The sequence below is a fragment of the Bufo bufo genome, chromosome 8 (assembly GCF_905171765.1).
Source record: "Bufo bufo chromosome 8, aBufBuf1.1, whole genome shotgun sequence".
In the NCBI taxonomy this organism is placed as follows: Eukaryota; Metazoa; Chordata; class Amphibia; order Anura; family Bufonidae; genus Bufo; species Bufo bufo.
Genome location: NC_053396.1, coordinates 45,162,520 through 45,180,902, shown reverse-complemented (window position 1 = coordinate 45,180,902; position 18,383 = coordinate 45,162,520). Strand labels below are relative to the sequence as shown.

General features: G+C 42.4%; 1 protein-coding gene across 1 annotated transcript in view; it reads right to left on the bottom strand.

The window, feature by feature from the left end:
- PAPPA (pappalysin 1) overlaps positions 1–18,383 on the bottom strand; it is a 455,318-nt gene that overhangs the window by 120,380 nt on the left and 316,555 nt on the right. The window contains exon 11 of the mRNA XM_040405874.1: positions 350–448. Coding sequence (XP_040261808.1) covers positions 350–448 — 99 coding nt within the window. The remainder of the gene's footprint in view (positions 1–349; positions 449–18,383) is intronic.

Genomic DNA, 18,383 nt, shown 5'->3' with positions numbered 1-18,383 from the left:
TTTATATTCACTGTATGTCTACACATCGCCCTATCACAAAGAATGATGTGGTGGTTTCAAACCTGTCAAGGGGTTGTCTCATCACAGATAACTCTTTTCATATTGGAACTGTGGAAAGTATCAGAAATGTAGTATTACCTTACAGCCATTCAGCCTTACAGAGGAGTTCCTCAATTTGGCTCATAAAAGGGTGTTCCTTTCTCTATGAAGTCTGTATGTCCCATTTGGACACATGGTCAGGAGTTGTTTCCATCTGGTAATCTGTTTAATACACTCCCCCCCCCCCCCATCCTTAGCAGTCTTGGCTAATTATATACATAATTATAAGATACTATAAATTTGAACGTACCTTTAGCCAGAAATTCATTACATCTGGGTTTACTATGCATGGATACCAAGCATATTGGGACACTGTAGGATTTAGTTTCATCACTTTGGTTTGGCAAACCTGTTAAATGAATGAATTACATTTATGGTAAAGCTCTTTAAGATATTACATTTAGTAACAGTTCAAGGCATATAACAATCTTGCTGGATGCTTGTCGGGGTGTCCGTGATGTTGCATGTTTGTATGAGTGCATGGCGATCAGCTGTTTACCATGGGTCTCACTCCAAGCACCTCCCTCAACAGGAAGTCCTCGCAATTCAGCCATTTCCCTTGCAGCGACTACTGCAAAAGGAATGTAGTATTACCACTTAGATTGCCTTCTTTCTGTATATCCATTCCAGTCATAGAGTGGGGTCCCCAGAGGGTGTCCATATGCTCTAATTAAGACCACTCTCTTTGGGTTTAACATACATAGGCAGCCTGTGCAACCTAACCTTCCTAATTAAAGTGATCATGTTCAGTATAGGGGAGTTGGAAGTGACCATACATGTATGTGGTTCTCTCTTTTAAAAATCCAGGGGAGTCACTGGCTTTACTGTCTCCATAATTCCCATAAACTTCTATGAAAAGGGCCACACATCTGCTAATCACCAATCCTATATGTGACCGAGGAGTGATGGCCGCATCCATTTTTTTTTTCGAGTGTCCTTTCTCTAACTTTATTTTAACACTAGAAAGAAGGCAATGTTTGAAACATGAGCAGTGTTGCTCTAAATACTTTGAAACAATCGAAAAAAGGTCTGTTTCATGTCTTTTAGGAGCGCTGTGTGAATGAAACAAGGTAATTATAGTTTACACATATGCGCTTTTTGTAGAGAAATTTTGAATGAGGTTCCATCTAGTTTCAAAAAAAGAACCAACATCTGTAGAACATTTAATGGTCAAAGGTTCAGATACAGTTAGAAACTGTTTATAAAACACCAAAAGATATAACAAGAGTGGGGTATACTCCGCAGATTTTCTCAACTTAAAGCAACTTCATCCTTTAGCTGAGATAATCAACCTTAAATTAAATGGTCTGTTATGAAAACAGTTAGGCCGGGCCATTATACAGCAGAATGAGAGATGGCTAGAAAATCACGTTTCTGTGTTTTCACTAACATTTTGGCCCACTCAAACATTATTATGAAAAAGCACGTGTGGGAATTTAGACTATATTGACTACTGCCGAATTTTACCAGTGTGTACAAATGTTATAATACAGTAAACCCAGGCCAGACAGAACTTGGCTGCGAAAATGCCAAAGTGACTAGAAAATTGTTATTTTTTTTACCTTTTATGCCCTTTTAAAAAAAAAAATCCCTGGAATCCTGGGACTTTTGTATGTTGTTTTATAAACATTTACGTTAACCTTACAAGACCTTAAGAAACAGATGAGGATATATGCTGTATAGTTAAATAAATGTGCGAATAAACCTAAGTATAAGAGATTTGACATTAATTTATAAAAATGCACTATAGTTAATTGAAATCCAGTTTTTATAAAAAAAAAAATTTCCGGTTACACTAAAAAACATAAATAACGCTAGCATAAAACCTTACAGTATTATATGTTAGATGATAAAGGTCTTAGAGCATTTTGACTCCTCCAGCATAATTGTGATCTGTGACCTGCACCCCGCACTTATTTCTGGAGCAGATTGCGGCGCAACAGTTAGTTGTGCCGCAATCTGCGACTTTTCCCTGCTCACAACAGATCTAAAATAGTGGGCGTGGCATGGGCGGAGAATCTCATTCATCATTTTCTACGCCTATTTTAGGTGTAAAAAATGGTCTAAATGTAAGCCAGCTAGGAATCTGGCTTACATTCAGACTGGCTCTGGATGCGCTGAAGTTATGTAGAGGCCTGCGCCAGATATAGGGGTTTACATCCCAGCGCAAGACTCACAGGGAGTGTCTGTAGTATCAGGGTTCTGCCTCTTCTTCCCCTCCCAGCTGGAACATCAAAGATCCAAGCAGGGCTAGCAGTCTCATTAGTATTCACTTTAATGCAGTGAATACTAATGAAGCTGTGTTGGATATGGCTTGTGCTAAAAAGGGCCTACCTCCAGCACATAGGGCCAGATTTATCAATAGCTTAAGTCAAAATAATGGAGTGAAAAAGTCGCAAATTTTTGCGCAAAACACTAAAACTGCGAAAAAACTTGCGACTTTTATTGGCTCTGCGCTATGCTCGCCAGTTTTCTGAAAGTGGGCGTGTTTTCTTATGTAAATAAATCTCTAGAAAGATTTACTAAAAAGTCGCAAAAAATTGTGCAAAAATTGTGCAATTTCACTCCAGTGAGGGCCATGCTTATCTTATGCGACTTTTTAATCGAACATGTGACTTTTTCATAAAGACGTGCGACTTTTTCATAAAGACGTGCAACTTTAGTAAAGACGCTTACTGAAGAATAAACTGCTACCGTCAAACCACATTTATCACAGTATTAAAGGACCATTAATAAATCTGACTTAGCCAAAAGTGACTTTGGACATATGTAAAAGTAGAGTAAGATGTACAGTTGCAAGAAAAAGTATGTGAACCCTTTGGAATGATTTGGATTTCTGCACAAATTGGTCATAAAATGTGATCTGATCTTCATCTAAGTCACAACAATAGACAATCTCAGTCTGCTTAAACTAATAACACACAGAGAATTAAATGTTACCATGCTTTTATTGAACACACCATGTAAACATTCACAGTGCAGGTGGAAAAAGTATGTGAACCCTTAGATTTAATAACTGGTTGAACCTCCTTTGGCAGCAATAACTTCAACCAAACGTTTCCTGTAGTTGCAGATCAGACGTGCACAATGGTCAGGAGTAATTCTTGACCATTCCTCTTTACAGAACTGTTTCAGTTCAGCAATATTCTTGGGATGTCTGGTGTGAATCGCTTTCTTGAGTTCATGCCACAGCATCCCAATTAGGTTGAGGTCAGGACTCTGACTGGGCCACTCCAGAAGGTGCATTTTCTTCTGTTTAAGCCATTCTGTTGTTGATTTACTTCTATGCTTTGGGTTGTTGTCCTGTTGCAACACCCATCTTCTGTTGAGCTTCAGCTGGTGGGCAGATGGCCTTAGGTTCTCCTGCAAAATGTCTTGATAAACTTGGGAATTTATTTTTCCTTCGATGATAGCAATCCGTCCAGGCCCTGACGCAGCAAAGAAGCCCCAAACCATGATGCCCCCACCTCCATACTTCACAGTTGGGATGAGGTTTTGATGTTGGTGTGCTGTGCCTCTTTTTCTCCGCACATAGTGTTGTGTGTTTCTTCCAAACAACTCAACTTTGGTTTCATCTGTCCACAGAATATTTTTCCAGTACTGCTGTGGAACATCCAGGTGCTCTTGTGCGAACTGTAAATGTGCAGCAATGTTTTTTTTGGACAGCAGTGGCTTCCTCTGTGGTATCCTCCCATGAAATCAATTCTTGTTTAGTGTTTTACGTATCGTAGGTTCGCTAACAGGGATGTTAGCATATGCCAGAGACTTTTGTAAGTCTTTAGCTGACACTCTAGGATTCTTCTTCACCTCATTGAGCAGTCTGCGCTGTGCTCTTGCAGTCATCTTTACAGGATGGCCACTCCTAGGGAGAGTAGCAGCAGTGCTGAACTATCTCCATTTATAGACAATTTGTCTTACTGTGGACTGATGAACAGCAAGGCATTTGGAGATACTTTTATAACCCTTTCCAGCTTTATGCAAGTCAACAATTTTTAATCGTAGGTCTTCTGAGAGCTCTTTTGTGCGAGGCATCATTCACATCAGACAATGCTTCTTGTGAAAAGCAAACCCAGAACTGGTATATGTTTTTTATAGGGCAGGGCAGCTGTAACCAACACCTCCAATCTTATCTCATTGATTGGACTCCAGTTGGCTGACACCTCACTCCAATTAGCTCTTGGAGATGTCAATAGTCTAGGGGTTCACATACTTTTTCCACCTGCACTGTGAATGTTTACATGGTGTGTGAAATAAAAACATGGTAACATTTAATATTTTGTGTGTTATTAGTTTAAGCAGACTGTGATTGTCAATTGTTGTGACTTAGATGAAGATCAGATGACATTTTATGACTAATTTGTGCAGAAATCCATATAATTCCAAAGGGTTCACATACTTTTTCTTGCAACTGTAAGTGTAATGATAAATCTGGCCCATAGACTTTTACTAAGTAAAAGTCTTCATCAGCATTCAAACGCCAGACCTTCTGTACAACAGGCAGAAGAGTTACCATGAAACTACAGGCCTGCTCTGTTGGAAGGGATGAATTTTCTGTGCTTAACCCTTTCATGACCAAAGGTCATTGATGCCCAAGTGACCAGTGACCACGTCTAATTTTGCAAATCTGACATAAATTCGGAAGACTTTTACTTATCCAAGCCTTTCTGAGACTGTTTTCTCGTGACACATTGTACTTCATGATAGTCATAAATTTGAGTCAATATATTTCACCTTTATTTATGAAAAAATCCCAAATTTACCAAAAAATAAAAAAAATTAGCAATTTTCAAAATTTTCATTTCTCTGCTTTTAAAACAGAAAGTGATACCTCATAAAATATTTATTACTTAACATTCCCCATATGTCTACTTTATGTTGGCATCATTTTGTAAATGTCATTTAATTTTTTTTAGGATGTTAGAAGGCTTAGAATTTTAGAAGCAATTCTTAAAATTTTTAAGAAAATTTTCAAAACCCACTTTTTAAGGACCAGTTCAGGTCTGAAGTCACTTTGTGGGGTTTACATAGTGGAAACCCCCCATAAATGACACCATTGTAGAAACTACACCCCTCAAGTTACTCAAAACTGATTTTACAAACTTTGTTAACCCTTTAGGTGTTCCACAAGAATTAAAGGAAAATGGAGATTACATTTCTAAATTTCAATTTTTGGGCAGATTTTCCATTTAATCAATTTTTCTCTTTAACAAATCGAGGGTTAACAGCCAAACAAAACTGAATATTTATTACCCTGATTCTGCAGTTTACAGAAACACCCCTCATGTGGTCGTAAACTGATGTAAGGGCGCATGGCAGGGCGCAGAAGAAAAGGAGTGCCGTATGGTTTTTGGAAGGCAGATTTTGCTGGACTGGTTTTTAGATGCCAGGCCCCATTTGAAGCCCCCCTGATGCACCCTTACAGTAGAAACTCCCAAAAAGTGACCCCATTTCAGAAACTAGGGGATAAGGTGCCATGTTTATTGGTACTATTTTGGGGTACAAATGATTATGATATTAATTGCTCTATATTAAGTTTTTTGTGAGGCAAGGTAACCAAAAAATGGCTCTTTTGGCACCGTTTTTATTTTTTACAAGATTCATCTGACAGGGTAGATCATGTGCTATTTTTATAGAGCAGGTTGTTATGGAAGCAATGATAGCAAATATGTCTACTTTGTTTGTTTGTTTCAGTTTTACATAATAAAGCATTTTTGGAAAAAAAATTATGTTTTTGTGTCTCCATTTTCTGAACGCCATTTTTTTTCTGCCGATCGTCTTGTGCAGGGGCTCATTTTTTGCAGGAAGAGTTGATGTTTTTATTGGTATCATTTTTGCGTACATATGATTTTTTGATCATTCATTATTGCTCTTTATAGGGCAAGGTAACCAAAAAATGTGTTGTTTTAGCACAGTTTTTATTTATTTATTTTTACAGCGTTCACCTGAGGGGTTAGGTCATGTAACATTTTTATAGAGCAGATCGTTACGGACGTGGCAATACCTAATATGCATATTTCTTATTTATTAAAATTTTACACAATAATTTTTTAACTCAAAAAAATGATGTTTCAGTGTCTCCATAGTCTGAGAGCCATAGCTTTTGTATTTTTTGACCAATTTTCTTAGTTAGGGTCTCATTTGTTGCAGGATGAGGTGACAGTTTGATTCGCTTGGTGTTGCACTTTATGTGATGCTAGGTGACAAAAAAATTGCTTTTTTGGCACTGTTTTTATAAAAAAAAAAAAATACGGTGTTCACCTGAGGGGTTAGGTCATGTGATATTTTTATAGAGCAGGTTGTTACGGATGCGGCGATACCTAATATGTCAACTTTATATGTATTTATTTCACTTGCAGGGACCGCAAACAAAGGCGGGGGAAGCGTTGAAGCTAAGCTAAGGCTAACACCGCACCGGCTTTCTTTACCCAGCATTTTCCTTGCTAATGTGTGATACCTGGTGAACAAAATAGATGAGTTACGACTTTGGATCACTGACAACAGGACACTTGTGGATTGTAATGTCATGATACTCACAGAAACATGGCTACACAGTGGAATATCTGACAATGCTATCGAGCTAGTCGGACGTCACACTCTCTGGGCGGACAGAATAGCAGAGAATTCCAGTAAGACAAGCTGCAGAGGACTGTGCATTTATGTTAACAAGGCTTGGTGTACGAACTCTGTCATTGTTGGAAAACACTGCTCAGCTGACCTAGAGTATCTCATGGTAAAGTGTAGACCGTTCTATCTGCCGAGGGAGCTCACCTCCACCATAATAACAGCTGCATATATCCCACCGGAGGCTAATGCCAAGTTTGCTATGAACGAACATGTGGTCATCAGCAAACAACAATCTGAACACCCTGAGGCAGCATTTATTGTAGCGGGTGACTTTAATCACTCTAACCTAAAGTCAGTGCTACCTAAATTTCATCAACATGCCTCCTGCCATACCAGAGGATATAAAACCTTGGACCATGTCTATACAAACATTGTTAGAGACTACATAGTAACGGCCCTCCCCCACCTGGGACAGTCTGATCACCTTTCTTTGTTTCTCACCCCAAGTAATCACTGCTTATCAACCGTGTGAAATCATCAGTGAAGACAATCAAAGTATGGCCAGGACAACCTTTAAACCTTAAAGACACAGACTGGAGTATGTTTGCCTCTCAGGCCACCTGTGGTTCTCATGCTAACATCGACTCTTACACGTACTCAGTACTGGAATACATTAACACCACAATGTCACGGATGGTGTACAGGAAACAAGACAATGCAATACAATTAATGACTCACTGGATCCACAACTAAGGAAAAAAAAGGGAGACCCCTACATGAGACCTGCCACTCTCCCTAATTGCTCAGCCTATGCGAACACCCCAAAGGTGGGTGGGCGCATATCCACGTACCTCGGCTATCTAATACCTGAAGACCCTACAATAGTGAGGGGACACGACCACCGGCTCCCTACACTAGACACGGAGGGAGTCAGGGTCACCTGAAAATCCAGCAGACAGAAAATCACAAATAAAGGAACAGCATTTATCTTGCAGAGGACTGGTAAATAGAAACAGCAAGCACACACACTCCAGGAAGTTGTATAAGCCGCAACCTAATGCATCATGGGGAGGAACTTAAAGGGAAGCAATCAGTCCAACTGCATGACAGCTGTGATAGACTAATGAGATGAGGAATTTAACCAAAACAAAGAAACTCAAGGAGGAGGATCTGGAAAGCTCCTGTCAGAGCTTCTCAACTGTCTGGTTGTGACAGTACCCCTCCCTCTACGAGTGGACTCCGGACACTTAGGGCCCACCTTCTCAGGATGGGACCTATGGAAAGCCCTGATGAGACGAGTGGCCTTAATGTCCATCACTGGGACCCACATCCTCTCCTCAGGACCATAACCCTCCCAATGAACGAGGTACTGGAGGGAACCGCAGACAAGACGAGAATCCACAATCCTAGAGACCTGAAATTCAAGATTTCCATCAACCATAATCGGAGGAGGAGGCAAAGGCGAGGGTACAATAGGTTGAACATAAGGTTTCAATAAGGACTTATGAAAAACATTATGGATCTTCCAAGTCTGAGGAAGATCAAGACGGTAGGCAACAGGATTGATGACAGACAGGATCTTGTAAGGCCCAATAAACCTAGGACCCAACTTCCAGGAGGGAACCTTCAATTTGATATTCTTGGTAGACAACCACACCAGATCACCAACATTCAGGTCCGGACCAGGCACACGTCTCTTATCTGCCACACGCTTATATCTCTCACTCATGCTCTTTAGATTATCCTGAATCTTTTGCCAAATAGATGACAAAGACGAGGAGAATCTGTCCTCATCAGGTAAACCAGAAGACCCCTCTCCCGAGAAAGTCCCAAACTGCGGATGAAACCCATATGCACCAAAAAATGGTGACTTATCAGAGGACTCCTGACGACGGTTGTTTAAAGCAAACTCAGCAAGGGACAAAAAAGAACACCAATCCTCCTGATTCTCCGCCACAAAACAGCGCAGATATGTCTCCAGATTCTGATTGATGCTCTCTGTCTGGCCATTCGACTGCGGGTGGAAAGCAGAAGAGAATGACAACCGAACCCCCAAGCGAGAACAGAAAGCCTTCCAGAATCTGGAAACAAACTGCGTGCCCCTATCAGAGACTATGTCTGAAGGAATACCATGCAATTTGACAATGTGGTCAATAAATGCCTGCACCAGCGTCTTAGCATTGGGCAAACCAGGAAAAGGGATGAAATGCACCATTTTGCTAAAACGGTCCACCACCACCAGAATCACAGTCTTCCCTGAGGAACGAGGAAAGTCCGTTATGAAGTCCATGGACAGATGTGTCCAAGGACGGGAAGGAATGGGTAAGGGAAGGAGAGGACCTGATGGCCGTGAATGAGGGACTTTGGCACGAGCGCAAGTCTCGCAAGCTGCCACAAAACCCTTAACCGACTTACGAAGCGCAGGCCACCAGAATCTCCGAGCGATGAGATCCAGTGTGGCTCTTGCCCCCGGGTGCCCAGCAAGGACCGTATAGTGGTGTTCCTTAAAAATCTTGTGTCTCAAAGCGAGAGGCACAAACAACCTCCCAGGAGGACAAAGATCAGGAGCCTCTGACTGGGCTGCCTGCACCTCTGCCTCCAATTCAGGAAAAAGAGCAGAGACCACCACACCTTCAGCCAAAATGGGACCCGGGTCTTCAAAATTCCCACCTCCCAGAAAACAACGTGACAGGGCATCTGCCTTCACATTCTTAACCCCAGGGCGGAACGTGACAACAAAATTAAACCTTGAAAAGAACAAAGACCATCTGGCCTGTCTCGGGTTCAGACGCTTGGCTGACTCCAAGTAGGCCAGATTTTTATGGTCAGTAAACACGGTAATAGGGTGTCTGGCTCCCTCTAGCCAATGGCGCCATTCCTCAAAAGCCAACTTGATGGCCAACAATTCCCTATCTCCCACATCATAATTTCTCTCTGCGGAGGAGAGTTTCTTTGAGAAAAAGGCACATGGTTGCCATTTGGCAGGAGAGGAACCCTGAGACAAGACCGCACCCACCCCCACCTCAGAAGCATCAACCTCAACTATGAAGGGTAACGAAATATCAGGTTGTACCAGGATGGGAGCGGAAGCAAAACTCTCCTTGATATTAGAAAAGGCCTTACGCGCCTCTACTGACCAGGAAGAAAAATCTACCCCCTTTCTGGTCATATCAGTGAGTGGTTTAACAACAGAGGAATAATTCAAAATAAATTTCCTGTAATAATTGGCAAACCCCCAAAAACGCATTAGCGCCTTCTGATTCTCAGGAAGCTCCCACTCAAGCACAGCGCGGACCTTCTCGGGGTCCATGCGAAAACCAGAAGCGGAGAGAAGAAACCCCAGAAATTGAATTTCTGGAACCGCAAACACACATTTTTCCAGTTTCGCATATAATTTATTCTCCCGCAGGATGAGCAAGACCTGACGTAAATGTTCCTTATGAGTCTTGAAATCAGGAGAAAAAATCAAAATGTCATCTAGATACACTAATACAAATTTTCCCATTAAATGATAAAAAATGCTGTTCACGAAATGCTGAAAAACGGCTGGGGCATTCATCAAACCAAAAGGCATAACCAAATTATCAAAATGGCCCTCAGGGGTATTGAAAGCCGTCTTCCATTCGTCTCCTTCTCTGACCCTGACCAGGTTGTATGCCCCTCTTAGGTCCAACTTGGAAAAGACCTTAGCCCCAACAACCTGGTTAAACAGGTCCGGGATCAGAGGAAGCGGATAAGGGTCACGAATAGTGATACTGTTCAGCTCCCTGAAATCCAGACAAGGTCTTAAAGAACCATCTTTTTTCTTAACAAAGAAAAAACCAGCGGCAACAGGTGACTTCGAGGGTCGTATGTGTCCTTTTCTCAGACTCTCAGAGATATAAGCACGCATAGCGACCCTCTCAGGTTGGGAAAGATTGTATAAACGAGATTTAGGCAGCTTGGCGCCTGGGATGAGATTAATAGGGCAATCGTACTCCCTGTGCGGGGGCAAATCCTGAACTCCACTCTCAGAGAAGACATCCGAAAATTCAGAGAGGAAAGGTGGTACAGTCTTAGTAGAAACTTCAGAAACAGATGTCATGAGGCAATTCTCTCTGCAAAAGTCACTCCAACCATTTATTTGCCTCGCTTGCCAATCAATGGTGGGGTTATGTTTAGTGAGCCAGGGTAGCCCCAACACTAGAGGAGTAGGCAAACCGCTAAGGACGAAACATGACACATCCTCAACATGAGCATCACTCACAATTAAACGGATATTATGAACTATGCCCTTTAATGATTTCTGAGAAAGTGGAGAGGAATCAATAGCAAAAACAGGAATATCCTTTCCCAAAGTGCATACCTGGAAACCATGAGTTATTGCAAATTGATTATCAACGAGATTGACAGCTGCTCCACTATCCACAAAAATCTCACAAAAAATGCTTTTGCTCTCTAGCGCCACCCTAGCAGGCAGGACAAAACGGGAACTACAAGCAAACGGAAAACCTTCAATTTCCGCCTCAACCCTGCCAATAGTAACAGACGGAACATTTTTAAAAGATTTTTTCCTTTTTGTTTCTTTATTACTCCCAGAAAACTGCCTGAATCTCCTAGAGGGACAAACATTTGCCAAATGATTTATACCTCCACAACAAAAACAAACCCTCCCATGCGGGCTGAATCTTCTATTGTCAGAGGCAATCAACCCCAGCTGCATGGGCTCCTGCTCAGAAGGGGCTGACAGCGACTGAGACCCCTGCGCACAGAATGGGACCGCTGCACTGTCCCGGGACTGAGTATGACAGGAAGGAGAGACCTCTCCTCTCTCTCTAAGACGCCTGTCAATACGAACGGCCTGAGACATAGCAGAATCCAAGGAGGTAGGTATCTCATGAAAGGCAAATGCATCTTTCAATCCCTCTGAAAGACCATGGCAAAATTGACTTCGGAGTGCAGCATCATTCCAACCAGTATCAGCTGCCCATCTCCGAAATTCTGAGCAGTATATCTCTGCGGATTGTTTACCCTGGCATAACAGACGTAGTCTAGACTCAGCCAGAGCAAAACGATCCGGATCATCATATATCTGACCCAGGGCTAAAAAGAATTCATCCACTGAACGGAGGGGCCGTGCCCCCTCCGGCAGCGAAAAGGCCCAGGATTGAGCGTTACCCCTGAGCAGCGATATAATGATCCCCACCCTCCGTTCTTCATCACCAGAGGAATGGGGAAGAAGGCGAAAATGGAGTTTGCAAGCCTCTCTAAAACGCACAAAATACTCACTACCCCCGGAGAACGTATCCGGGAGCGAGATCTTAGGCTCAGAACAAACTCCATGAACGCAAGCTGAACCGGTCACTTGAAACTGAGAAAAAGTCTTACGGAGATCAGCTACCTCCAATGAAAGACCCTGGAAGCGCTCAGCCAAAAGTGAAACCGGATCCATGCTTGAGACGGTTTTGGCGGCTTATAATGTCACGGATGGTGTACAGGAAACAAGACAATGCAATACAATTAATGACTCACTGGATCCACAACTAAGGAAAAAAAAGGGAGACCCCTACATGAGACCTGCCACTCTCCCTAATTGCTCAGCCTATGCGAACACCCCAAAGGTGGATGGGCGCATATCCACGTACCTCGGCTATCTAATACCTGAAGACCCTACAATAGTGAGGGGACACGACCACCGGCTCCCTACACTAGACACGGAGGGAGTCAGGGTCACCTGAAAATCCAGCAGACAGAAAATCACAAATAAAGGAACAGCACTTATCTTGCAGAAGACTGGTAAATAGAAACAGCAAGCACACGCACTCCAGGAAGTTGTATAAGCCGCAACCTAATGCATCATGGGGAGGAACTTAAAGGGAAGCAATCAGTCCAACTGCATGACAGCTGAGATAGACTAACGAGATGAGGAATTTAACCAAAACAAAGAAACTCAAGGAGGAGGATCTGGAAAGCTCCTGTCAGAGCTTCTCAACTGTCTGGTTGTGACACACAATTGACAATGTTACCACAGAAAAGCAGATCACAATGTACCCAAATCAGAAACCATGGATGAACAAGGAACTGCAGCTTCCACTAAAGGCACGTAACAATGCCTTCAGATCAGGTGACGCTCAGGCCTACAGTACGTCCAGGGCACCTGAAAAGGGGCATCAAGAAGGCCAATCACAGCTACAAGCTGAAGGTGGAGGAACACTTTGTCAACTCTCACCCACGACGCATGTGGCTGGGCATTCAGGCCATCTCTGACTATAAGCCCAGCAATTCCACATAGTCAGCAATGAATGTGTCCTCCCTCAATGAGCTATAAGACTTCTACGCTCTTTTCGACAAGGACAACGAGGAAAAGTTTGTCCAAACCCTACTTTTTGATGGTATGCCATACCTTCAATCTCACTATTAGAGATTTCCATAACGCACTGAAAAGCATCAACGTTCGCAAGGCTGCTGGCCCTGACAGCATTCCTGGACGTGTGCTTTGAGCATGTGCTGAGCAGCTTGCAGGGGTTTGCACTGACATCTTCAACCCGTTGCTTGCCCAGGGAGTAGTACCATCGTGCTTCAAGACCACCTCAATTGTGCCAGTGCCGAAACACTCATCACCAACGTGCCTGAACGACTACCGCCCTGTAGCACTCACGCCTATAGTTATGAAGTGCTTTGAGGGACTGGTCCTGGCACACCTCAAGTTATGCTTGCCCCCCACACTGGATCCTCACCAATTTGCTTATCGAAGCAATAGGAGTACAGAGGATGCTGTATCTACCAAAAAATGTAAAAAATTAGCAATTTTCAAAATTTTAATTTCTCTGCTTTTAAAACAGAAACTGATACCTCATAAAATATTTATTACTTAACATTCCCCATATGTCTACTTTATGTTGGCATCATTTTGTAACTGTCATTTTTTTTTTTTTAGGATGTTAGAAGGCTTAGAATTTTAGAAGCAATTCTTAAAATTTTTAAGAACATTTTCAAAACCCACTTTTTAAGGACCAGTTTAGGTCTGAAGTCACTTTGTGGGGTTTACATAGTGGAAACCCCCCATAAATGACACCATTGTAGAAACTACAGCCCTCAAGTTACTCAAAACTGATTTTACAAACTTTGTTAACCCTTTAGGTGTTCCACAAGAATGAAAGGAAAATGGAGATTACATTTCTAAATTTCAATTTTTGGGCAGATTTTCCATTTAATCACTGTGTACTCTCACATATGGACAACAAAAATTCTTATGCAAGAATGCTGTTTGTTGACTTCAGCTCAGCATTCAATACAGTCATTCCCTCCAAGTTGATCGCTAAACTTGTGGATCTTGGAATCAGCAACCATATCTGTAACTGGATCATGGACTTTCTGACCAACAGACCCCAGCATGTTAGGTCAGGAAATAACTGCTCCACCACCATCACACTCAACACTGGCACTCCACAGGGCTGTGTGCTGAGCCCATTCCTATACTCCCTTTTCACCTATGACTGCAGGCCTAGGTATGGATCCAACTCCATCATTAAGTTTGCAGATGACACCACGGTGATCGGTCTCATCAGTGACAACGATGAGTCTGACTATAGGAAAGAGGTAAAGAACCTAGCTGTGTGGTGCGCTGACAATAACCTACTCCTGAATACCAGCAAGACAAAAGAGCTCATTGTGGACTTCAGGAAGGAGAAGAGGAACACCCATGACTCCATCCACATAAATGGCACGGCTGTTGAATGGGTTTCCAGCTTCAAGTTCCTGTGGACCCACATCTCTGAGAATCTGTTCTGGTCAACCAACATCTCCAGCCTGGTCAAGAAGGCACATCAGGGCCTCTTTTTCTTAAGGACACTGAAGAAAAACCACCTGTCTGCTGACATACTGGGTAACTTCTATCGCTGTGCAATAGAGAGCATCCTGACCAACTGTGTCACATTTTGGTATGGGAATTGCTCTGTTGCTGACCGCAAGGCACTGCAGCGGGTGGTGAAAACCGTCCAACGCATCACAGGGACTTTACTTCCTGCCATTGATGATGTTCACAAGAAGAGATGTCTACGACAGGCACGCATCATTCTTAGGGACTCCTCTCATCCTGCCAATAAATTCTTCCAGCTCCTCCCCTCCAGAAGGCACTACAGGACCCTTCAGACTAAAACCAGTAGGTTTAGGAACAGCTTCTTCCCCTCAGCTGTCACTCTACTGAACTCAATCCCCCGTTGAACCTTCCCATCCACACTCACTTAACCCTCTACACTTCTCCTCCCCTCCATTCCTCCATGATCACTTGACAATGATCATGACTGTCATTCATTCTCAACATTCACTGTAAGTTCACATTGGTTACTGCTATAGTTTGGGACACTTGCTATAGTTGGGATACTTGTTCATAGTACATCTGTATATTTGCCCGTTTGTATAGCAATATAGAACAGTTAATCTGTATATATGTATACATCAGCACATCTGCATATCTGTATATATGTAAGCATCAGCACATCTGTATATTTGTCCATAGTGCATCTGTATATTTGCTCTCTGTATAGCAATATAAACACCTGTATATTTAACTTATTTCTACATAATCTGTACATAACTATTCCTACCTTCTACACTACCCTTATCTGTATATAACATGTTTTTATTGCACTTGCTGCTCTTTGCACTTCTGATTAGATGCAAACTGCATTTCGTTACCCTGTATTTATACATGTGTAATGACAATAAAGTTGAATCAATCAATTAACACAATAATTATATTTTTTATTTTTTTTGACCGATTGCCTTAGGTAGGGTCTCATTTTTTGCAGAATGAGGTGACGGTTTGATTGGTAATATTTTGGGGGGCATACGCCTTTTTGATCGCTTGGTGTTGCAAATTTTGTGATGTAAGGTGTTTATCGGATGGGGTGGATCATGTGATATATTTATAGAGCTGGTCGTTACAGACCTAATATGTGTATTTTTTATTTTATTTTTTAATCTCTTATAAATGAGCGGATATAGGAAAAGGCAATTTATTTTATTTTAAATTTACATTTTTATTTATTTATTTTTTACTTTTTTTATTTTCACACTTTTTTATCAAGTCCCACTTGGGTCTTGAAGATCAAATGGGGCTGATGGCTGTACTATACTTTGCAATGCTCTTGCAATGCAAACTATAATACTATCAGGTTTCCTGATAGATGGCAACATCGGGCGCCTTTGCAACATGTATGGTTGTCATGGCAACAATCGGGCCGCTGCCATTGCAGCACGGCAGCCCGATGGTTGAGAGAGGGAGCCCCCCTCCCTATATTAACCCCATGGACGCCGCTGCCGTGACATCTAAGGGGTTATAGCAGCGTATCAGCATACAGCTGACACTCGCTGCTGATGGCGACGGCTCAGGAACAGAGCCACCGCCATCACATACAGCAGGGGGACTGCATCAGGGGCAGGGGAGGGGGTACAGCCAGCATGGAGGTGGCACGGGTGGGGCACTGCCGGGACAGAAGTGGGCAAGAGCGCATGGCCAGCAAAAAGTTTGGAGGCGGGGCGCACAGGGGTGGGGGGGGCGGGGTTTGGGGTGAGCACAGATTGATGTAGGGGGCACAGATGAGGCCCACAGATCGGGGGCACAGAGCACACACTACCTAATAAAAGGTTCTCATCTGCAGAATGCAGGCACTTTTACACTGCCGCGATCCGATTGGCACAGACTAACTAATCGGATCAATCTCCGCCAAGGGACCACTCTGATTGGTCCCTTGCCGGCATTACTGGACTGTATGCTGTCCGTGACAGTGGCAGTCATGGGGCAGAAGCTTTAATCCAAGCGTTTTGTAGATCTTGGATTAAAGAGCTGCCATAACGTTTATATACGTGCTAGCTGCACGGGGTATGTGCAGATAGCACGTATATACGCATGGCAATCGTGAAGGGGTTAAGAAGCAATTTTCTTCACAGGTCTCAACGGGATTTGAACTTCAGACCCTCCTTTTAGTAAACTCCCCCGTAGAAGAGGTCTGCTGTAAAGATGAAGTTTTTTTCTACTACAACATACACAAAACAGTATTTAATATACCTGCAACCATAATACTTCTTACAATGTAGTGAACAATGAACACATTATTTATGGTGATTGGTGAGTTGCATAAATAACAATGGGGGGGCACATGGTTTGCCTGTATGGAGCCCTTAAATTCCTAATGACAGACTTGGATCGAAGCCTGCTTAAAGCCCTGCTGTAAAAACCCCTAAGACACTGCATCATTACTGACATCATATGTACAAGGCAGGGTCCAGTATAACGAACAAAACACTGCCCTGAGAGGCAAGGTCACTGATGTGGTGTCTACAGGGCCAAGCCTTACAAGCCATATGTAGACATGATGTCATCAGGATAGGGAACCGACACAGTGGAAAATGTCACATGACCGTGATGGAGTGCAAGAAAACGGGAGATTACAGATAAACAATCACTATTAATAAGTGATAATGTGCCTTCCTTGTCAATTGATTCTGAAAATTGCAAAACCGGAATACCCCTTTAATATTATATGAATATTATCCATAATTTATCCAGGGCAAATAGGATAGAATAAGTGCAGCATTCAAAATCAAAGTTGCTTTAATGATAAGATATTAAGACTTAGATGGATGCGGATCTCAAGAGACCTTTTTTTAACAAGCAAATACATTAAATGGAATTTTTAGGTTCTACATTATCCAGAGAGTAAGATTCCTTAATCATGCATGATATACAGCATTTTTTTCCACTGAAGTCTAAGAAAGGTTTGTAAGAATGAGCGGATTTGAGAGCTGTAAGTTCAGTACAGGGATAGTGCCTTCGAATACATTATCCCAAATGTTGAAACACCTCTTTTGCAGGCAAGCAAGGAAGTATAAAACAGTCAAAGCTCAATTTTACTTTGGGTTCAAAATGCCCTCAATAAACATAAATGACGACATCCTGTCTACTTTTAGCTACCAGTAGGGGGAGCTAAGGAGCTTATTATTTAATTATTGAGTTCAGTGTATGAACAGTATGCAGCAATTTTAAATGGTTTGTGCAGGCGATACATGTTGATGACCTATTGTCAGTATAGGTCATTAACTTCTGATCGGCAGGGTCCGACATCGGTCACCCTCGCCGATCAGCTGTTTGAAGAGGAGGAGATGCTCCGTGTGGTCACTGCTTCCTGTTTATTACACTATGTACCATGTCCTGTGGAGCAGGGGTGTAGTGTATTTGCAAGTACTTACTCTATTCAAGTGTATGGAGCAAGTACTTGTCATCCCACTACACTGTCGAAACTTCTGAGACTGTGGGAAGTGTAATGAGCAGGAGCACTGCTCACACGGAATGCCGCCTCCTCTACAAATAGCTGATCGGCAGGAGTCTCAGGTGCTGCACCCCTGCCAATCAGATATTGATGACCTATCCTGATGAAGGGTAATCAATAGGTATTGCCTACACAACCCTACTAATGTTGACTGAAGGCACAGATTTTTTTATGAGCTCTAACCACTACAAATATTAATAAATCAATAAGCATATTAACATATTTCCGTTTTTTGCTTTTTCGTTTTTTGCTTCCTGCCTTCCCGGAACCATAACTTTTTTATTGTTCTATTCACATGACCATATGAGGGCTCGTTTTTTTGCGGGACAAGTTGTACTTTCTAATGCCACCATTTAATATGGCATATAATGTAGAAGGGAGCTGAAAAAAATTCCAAATGGGGTGGAATTG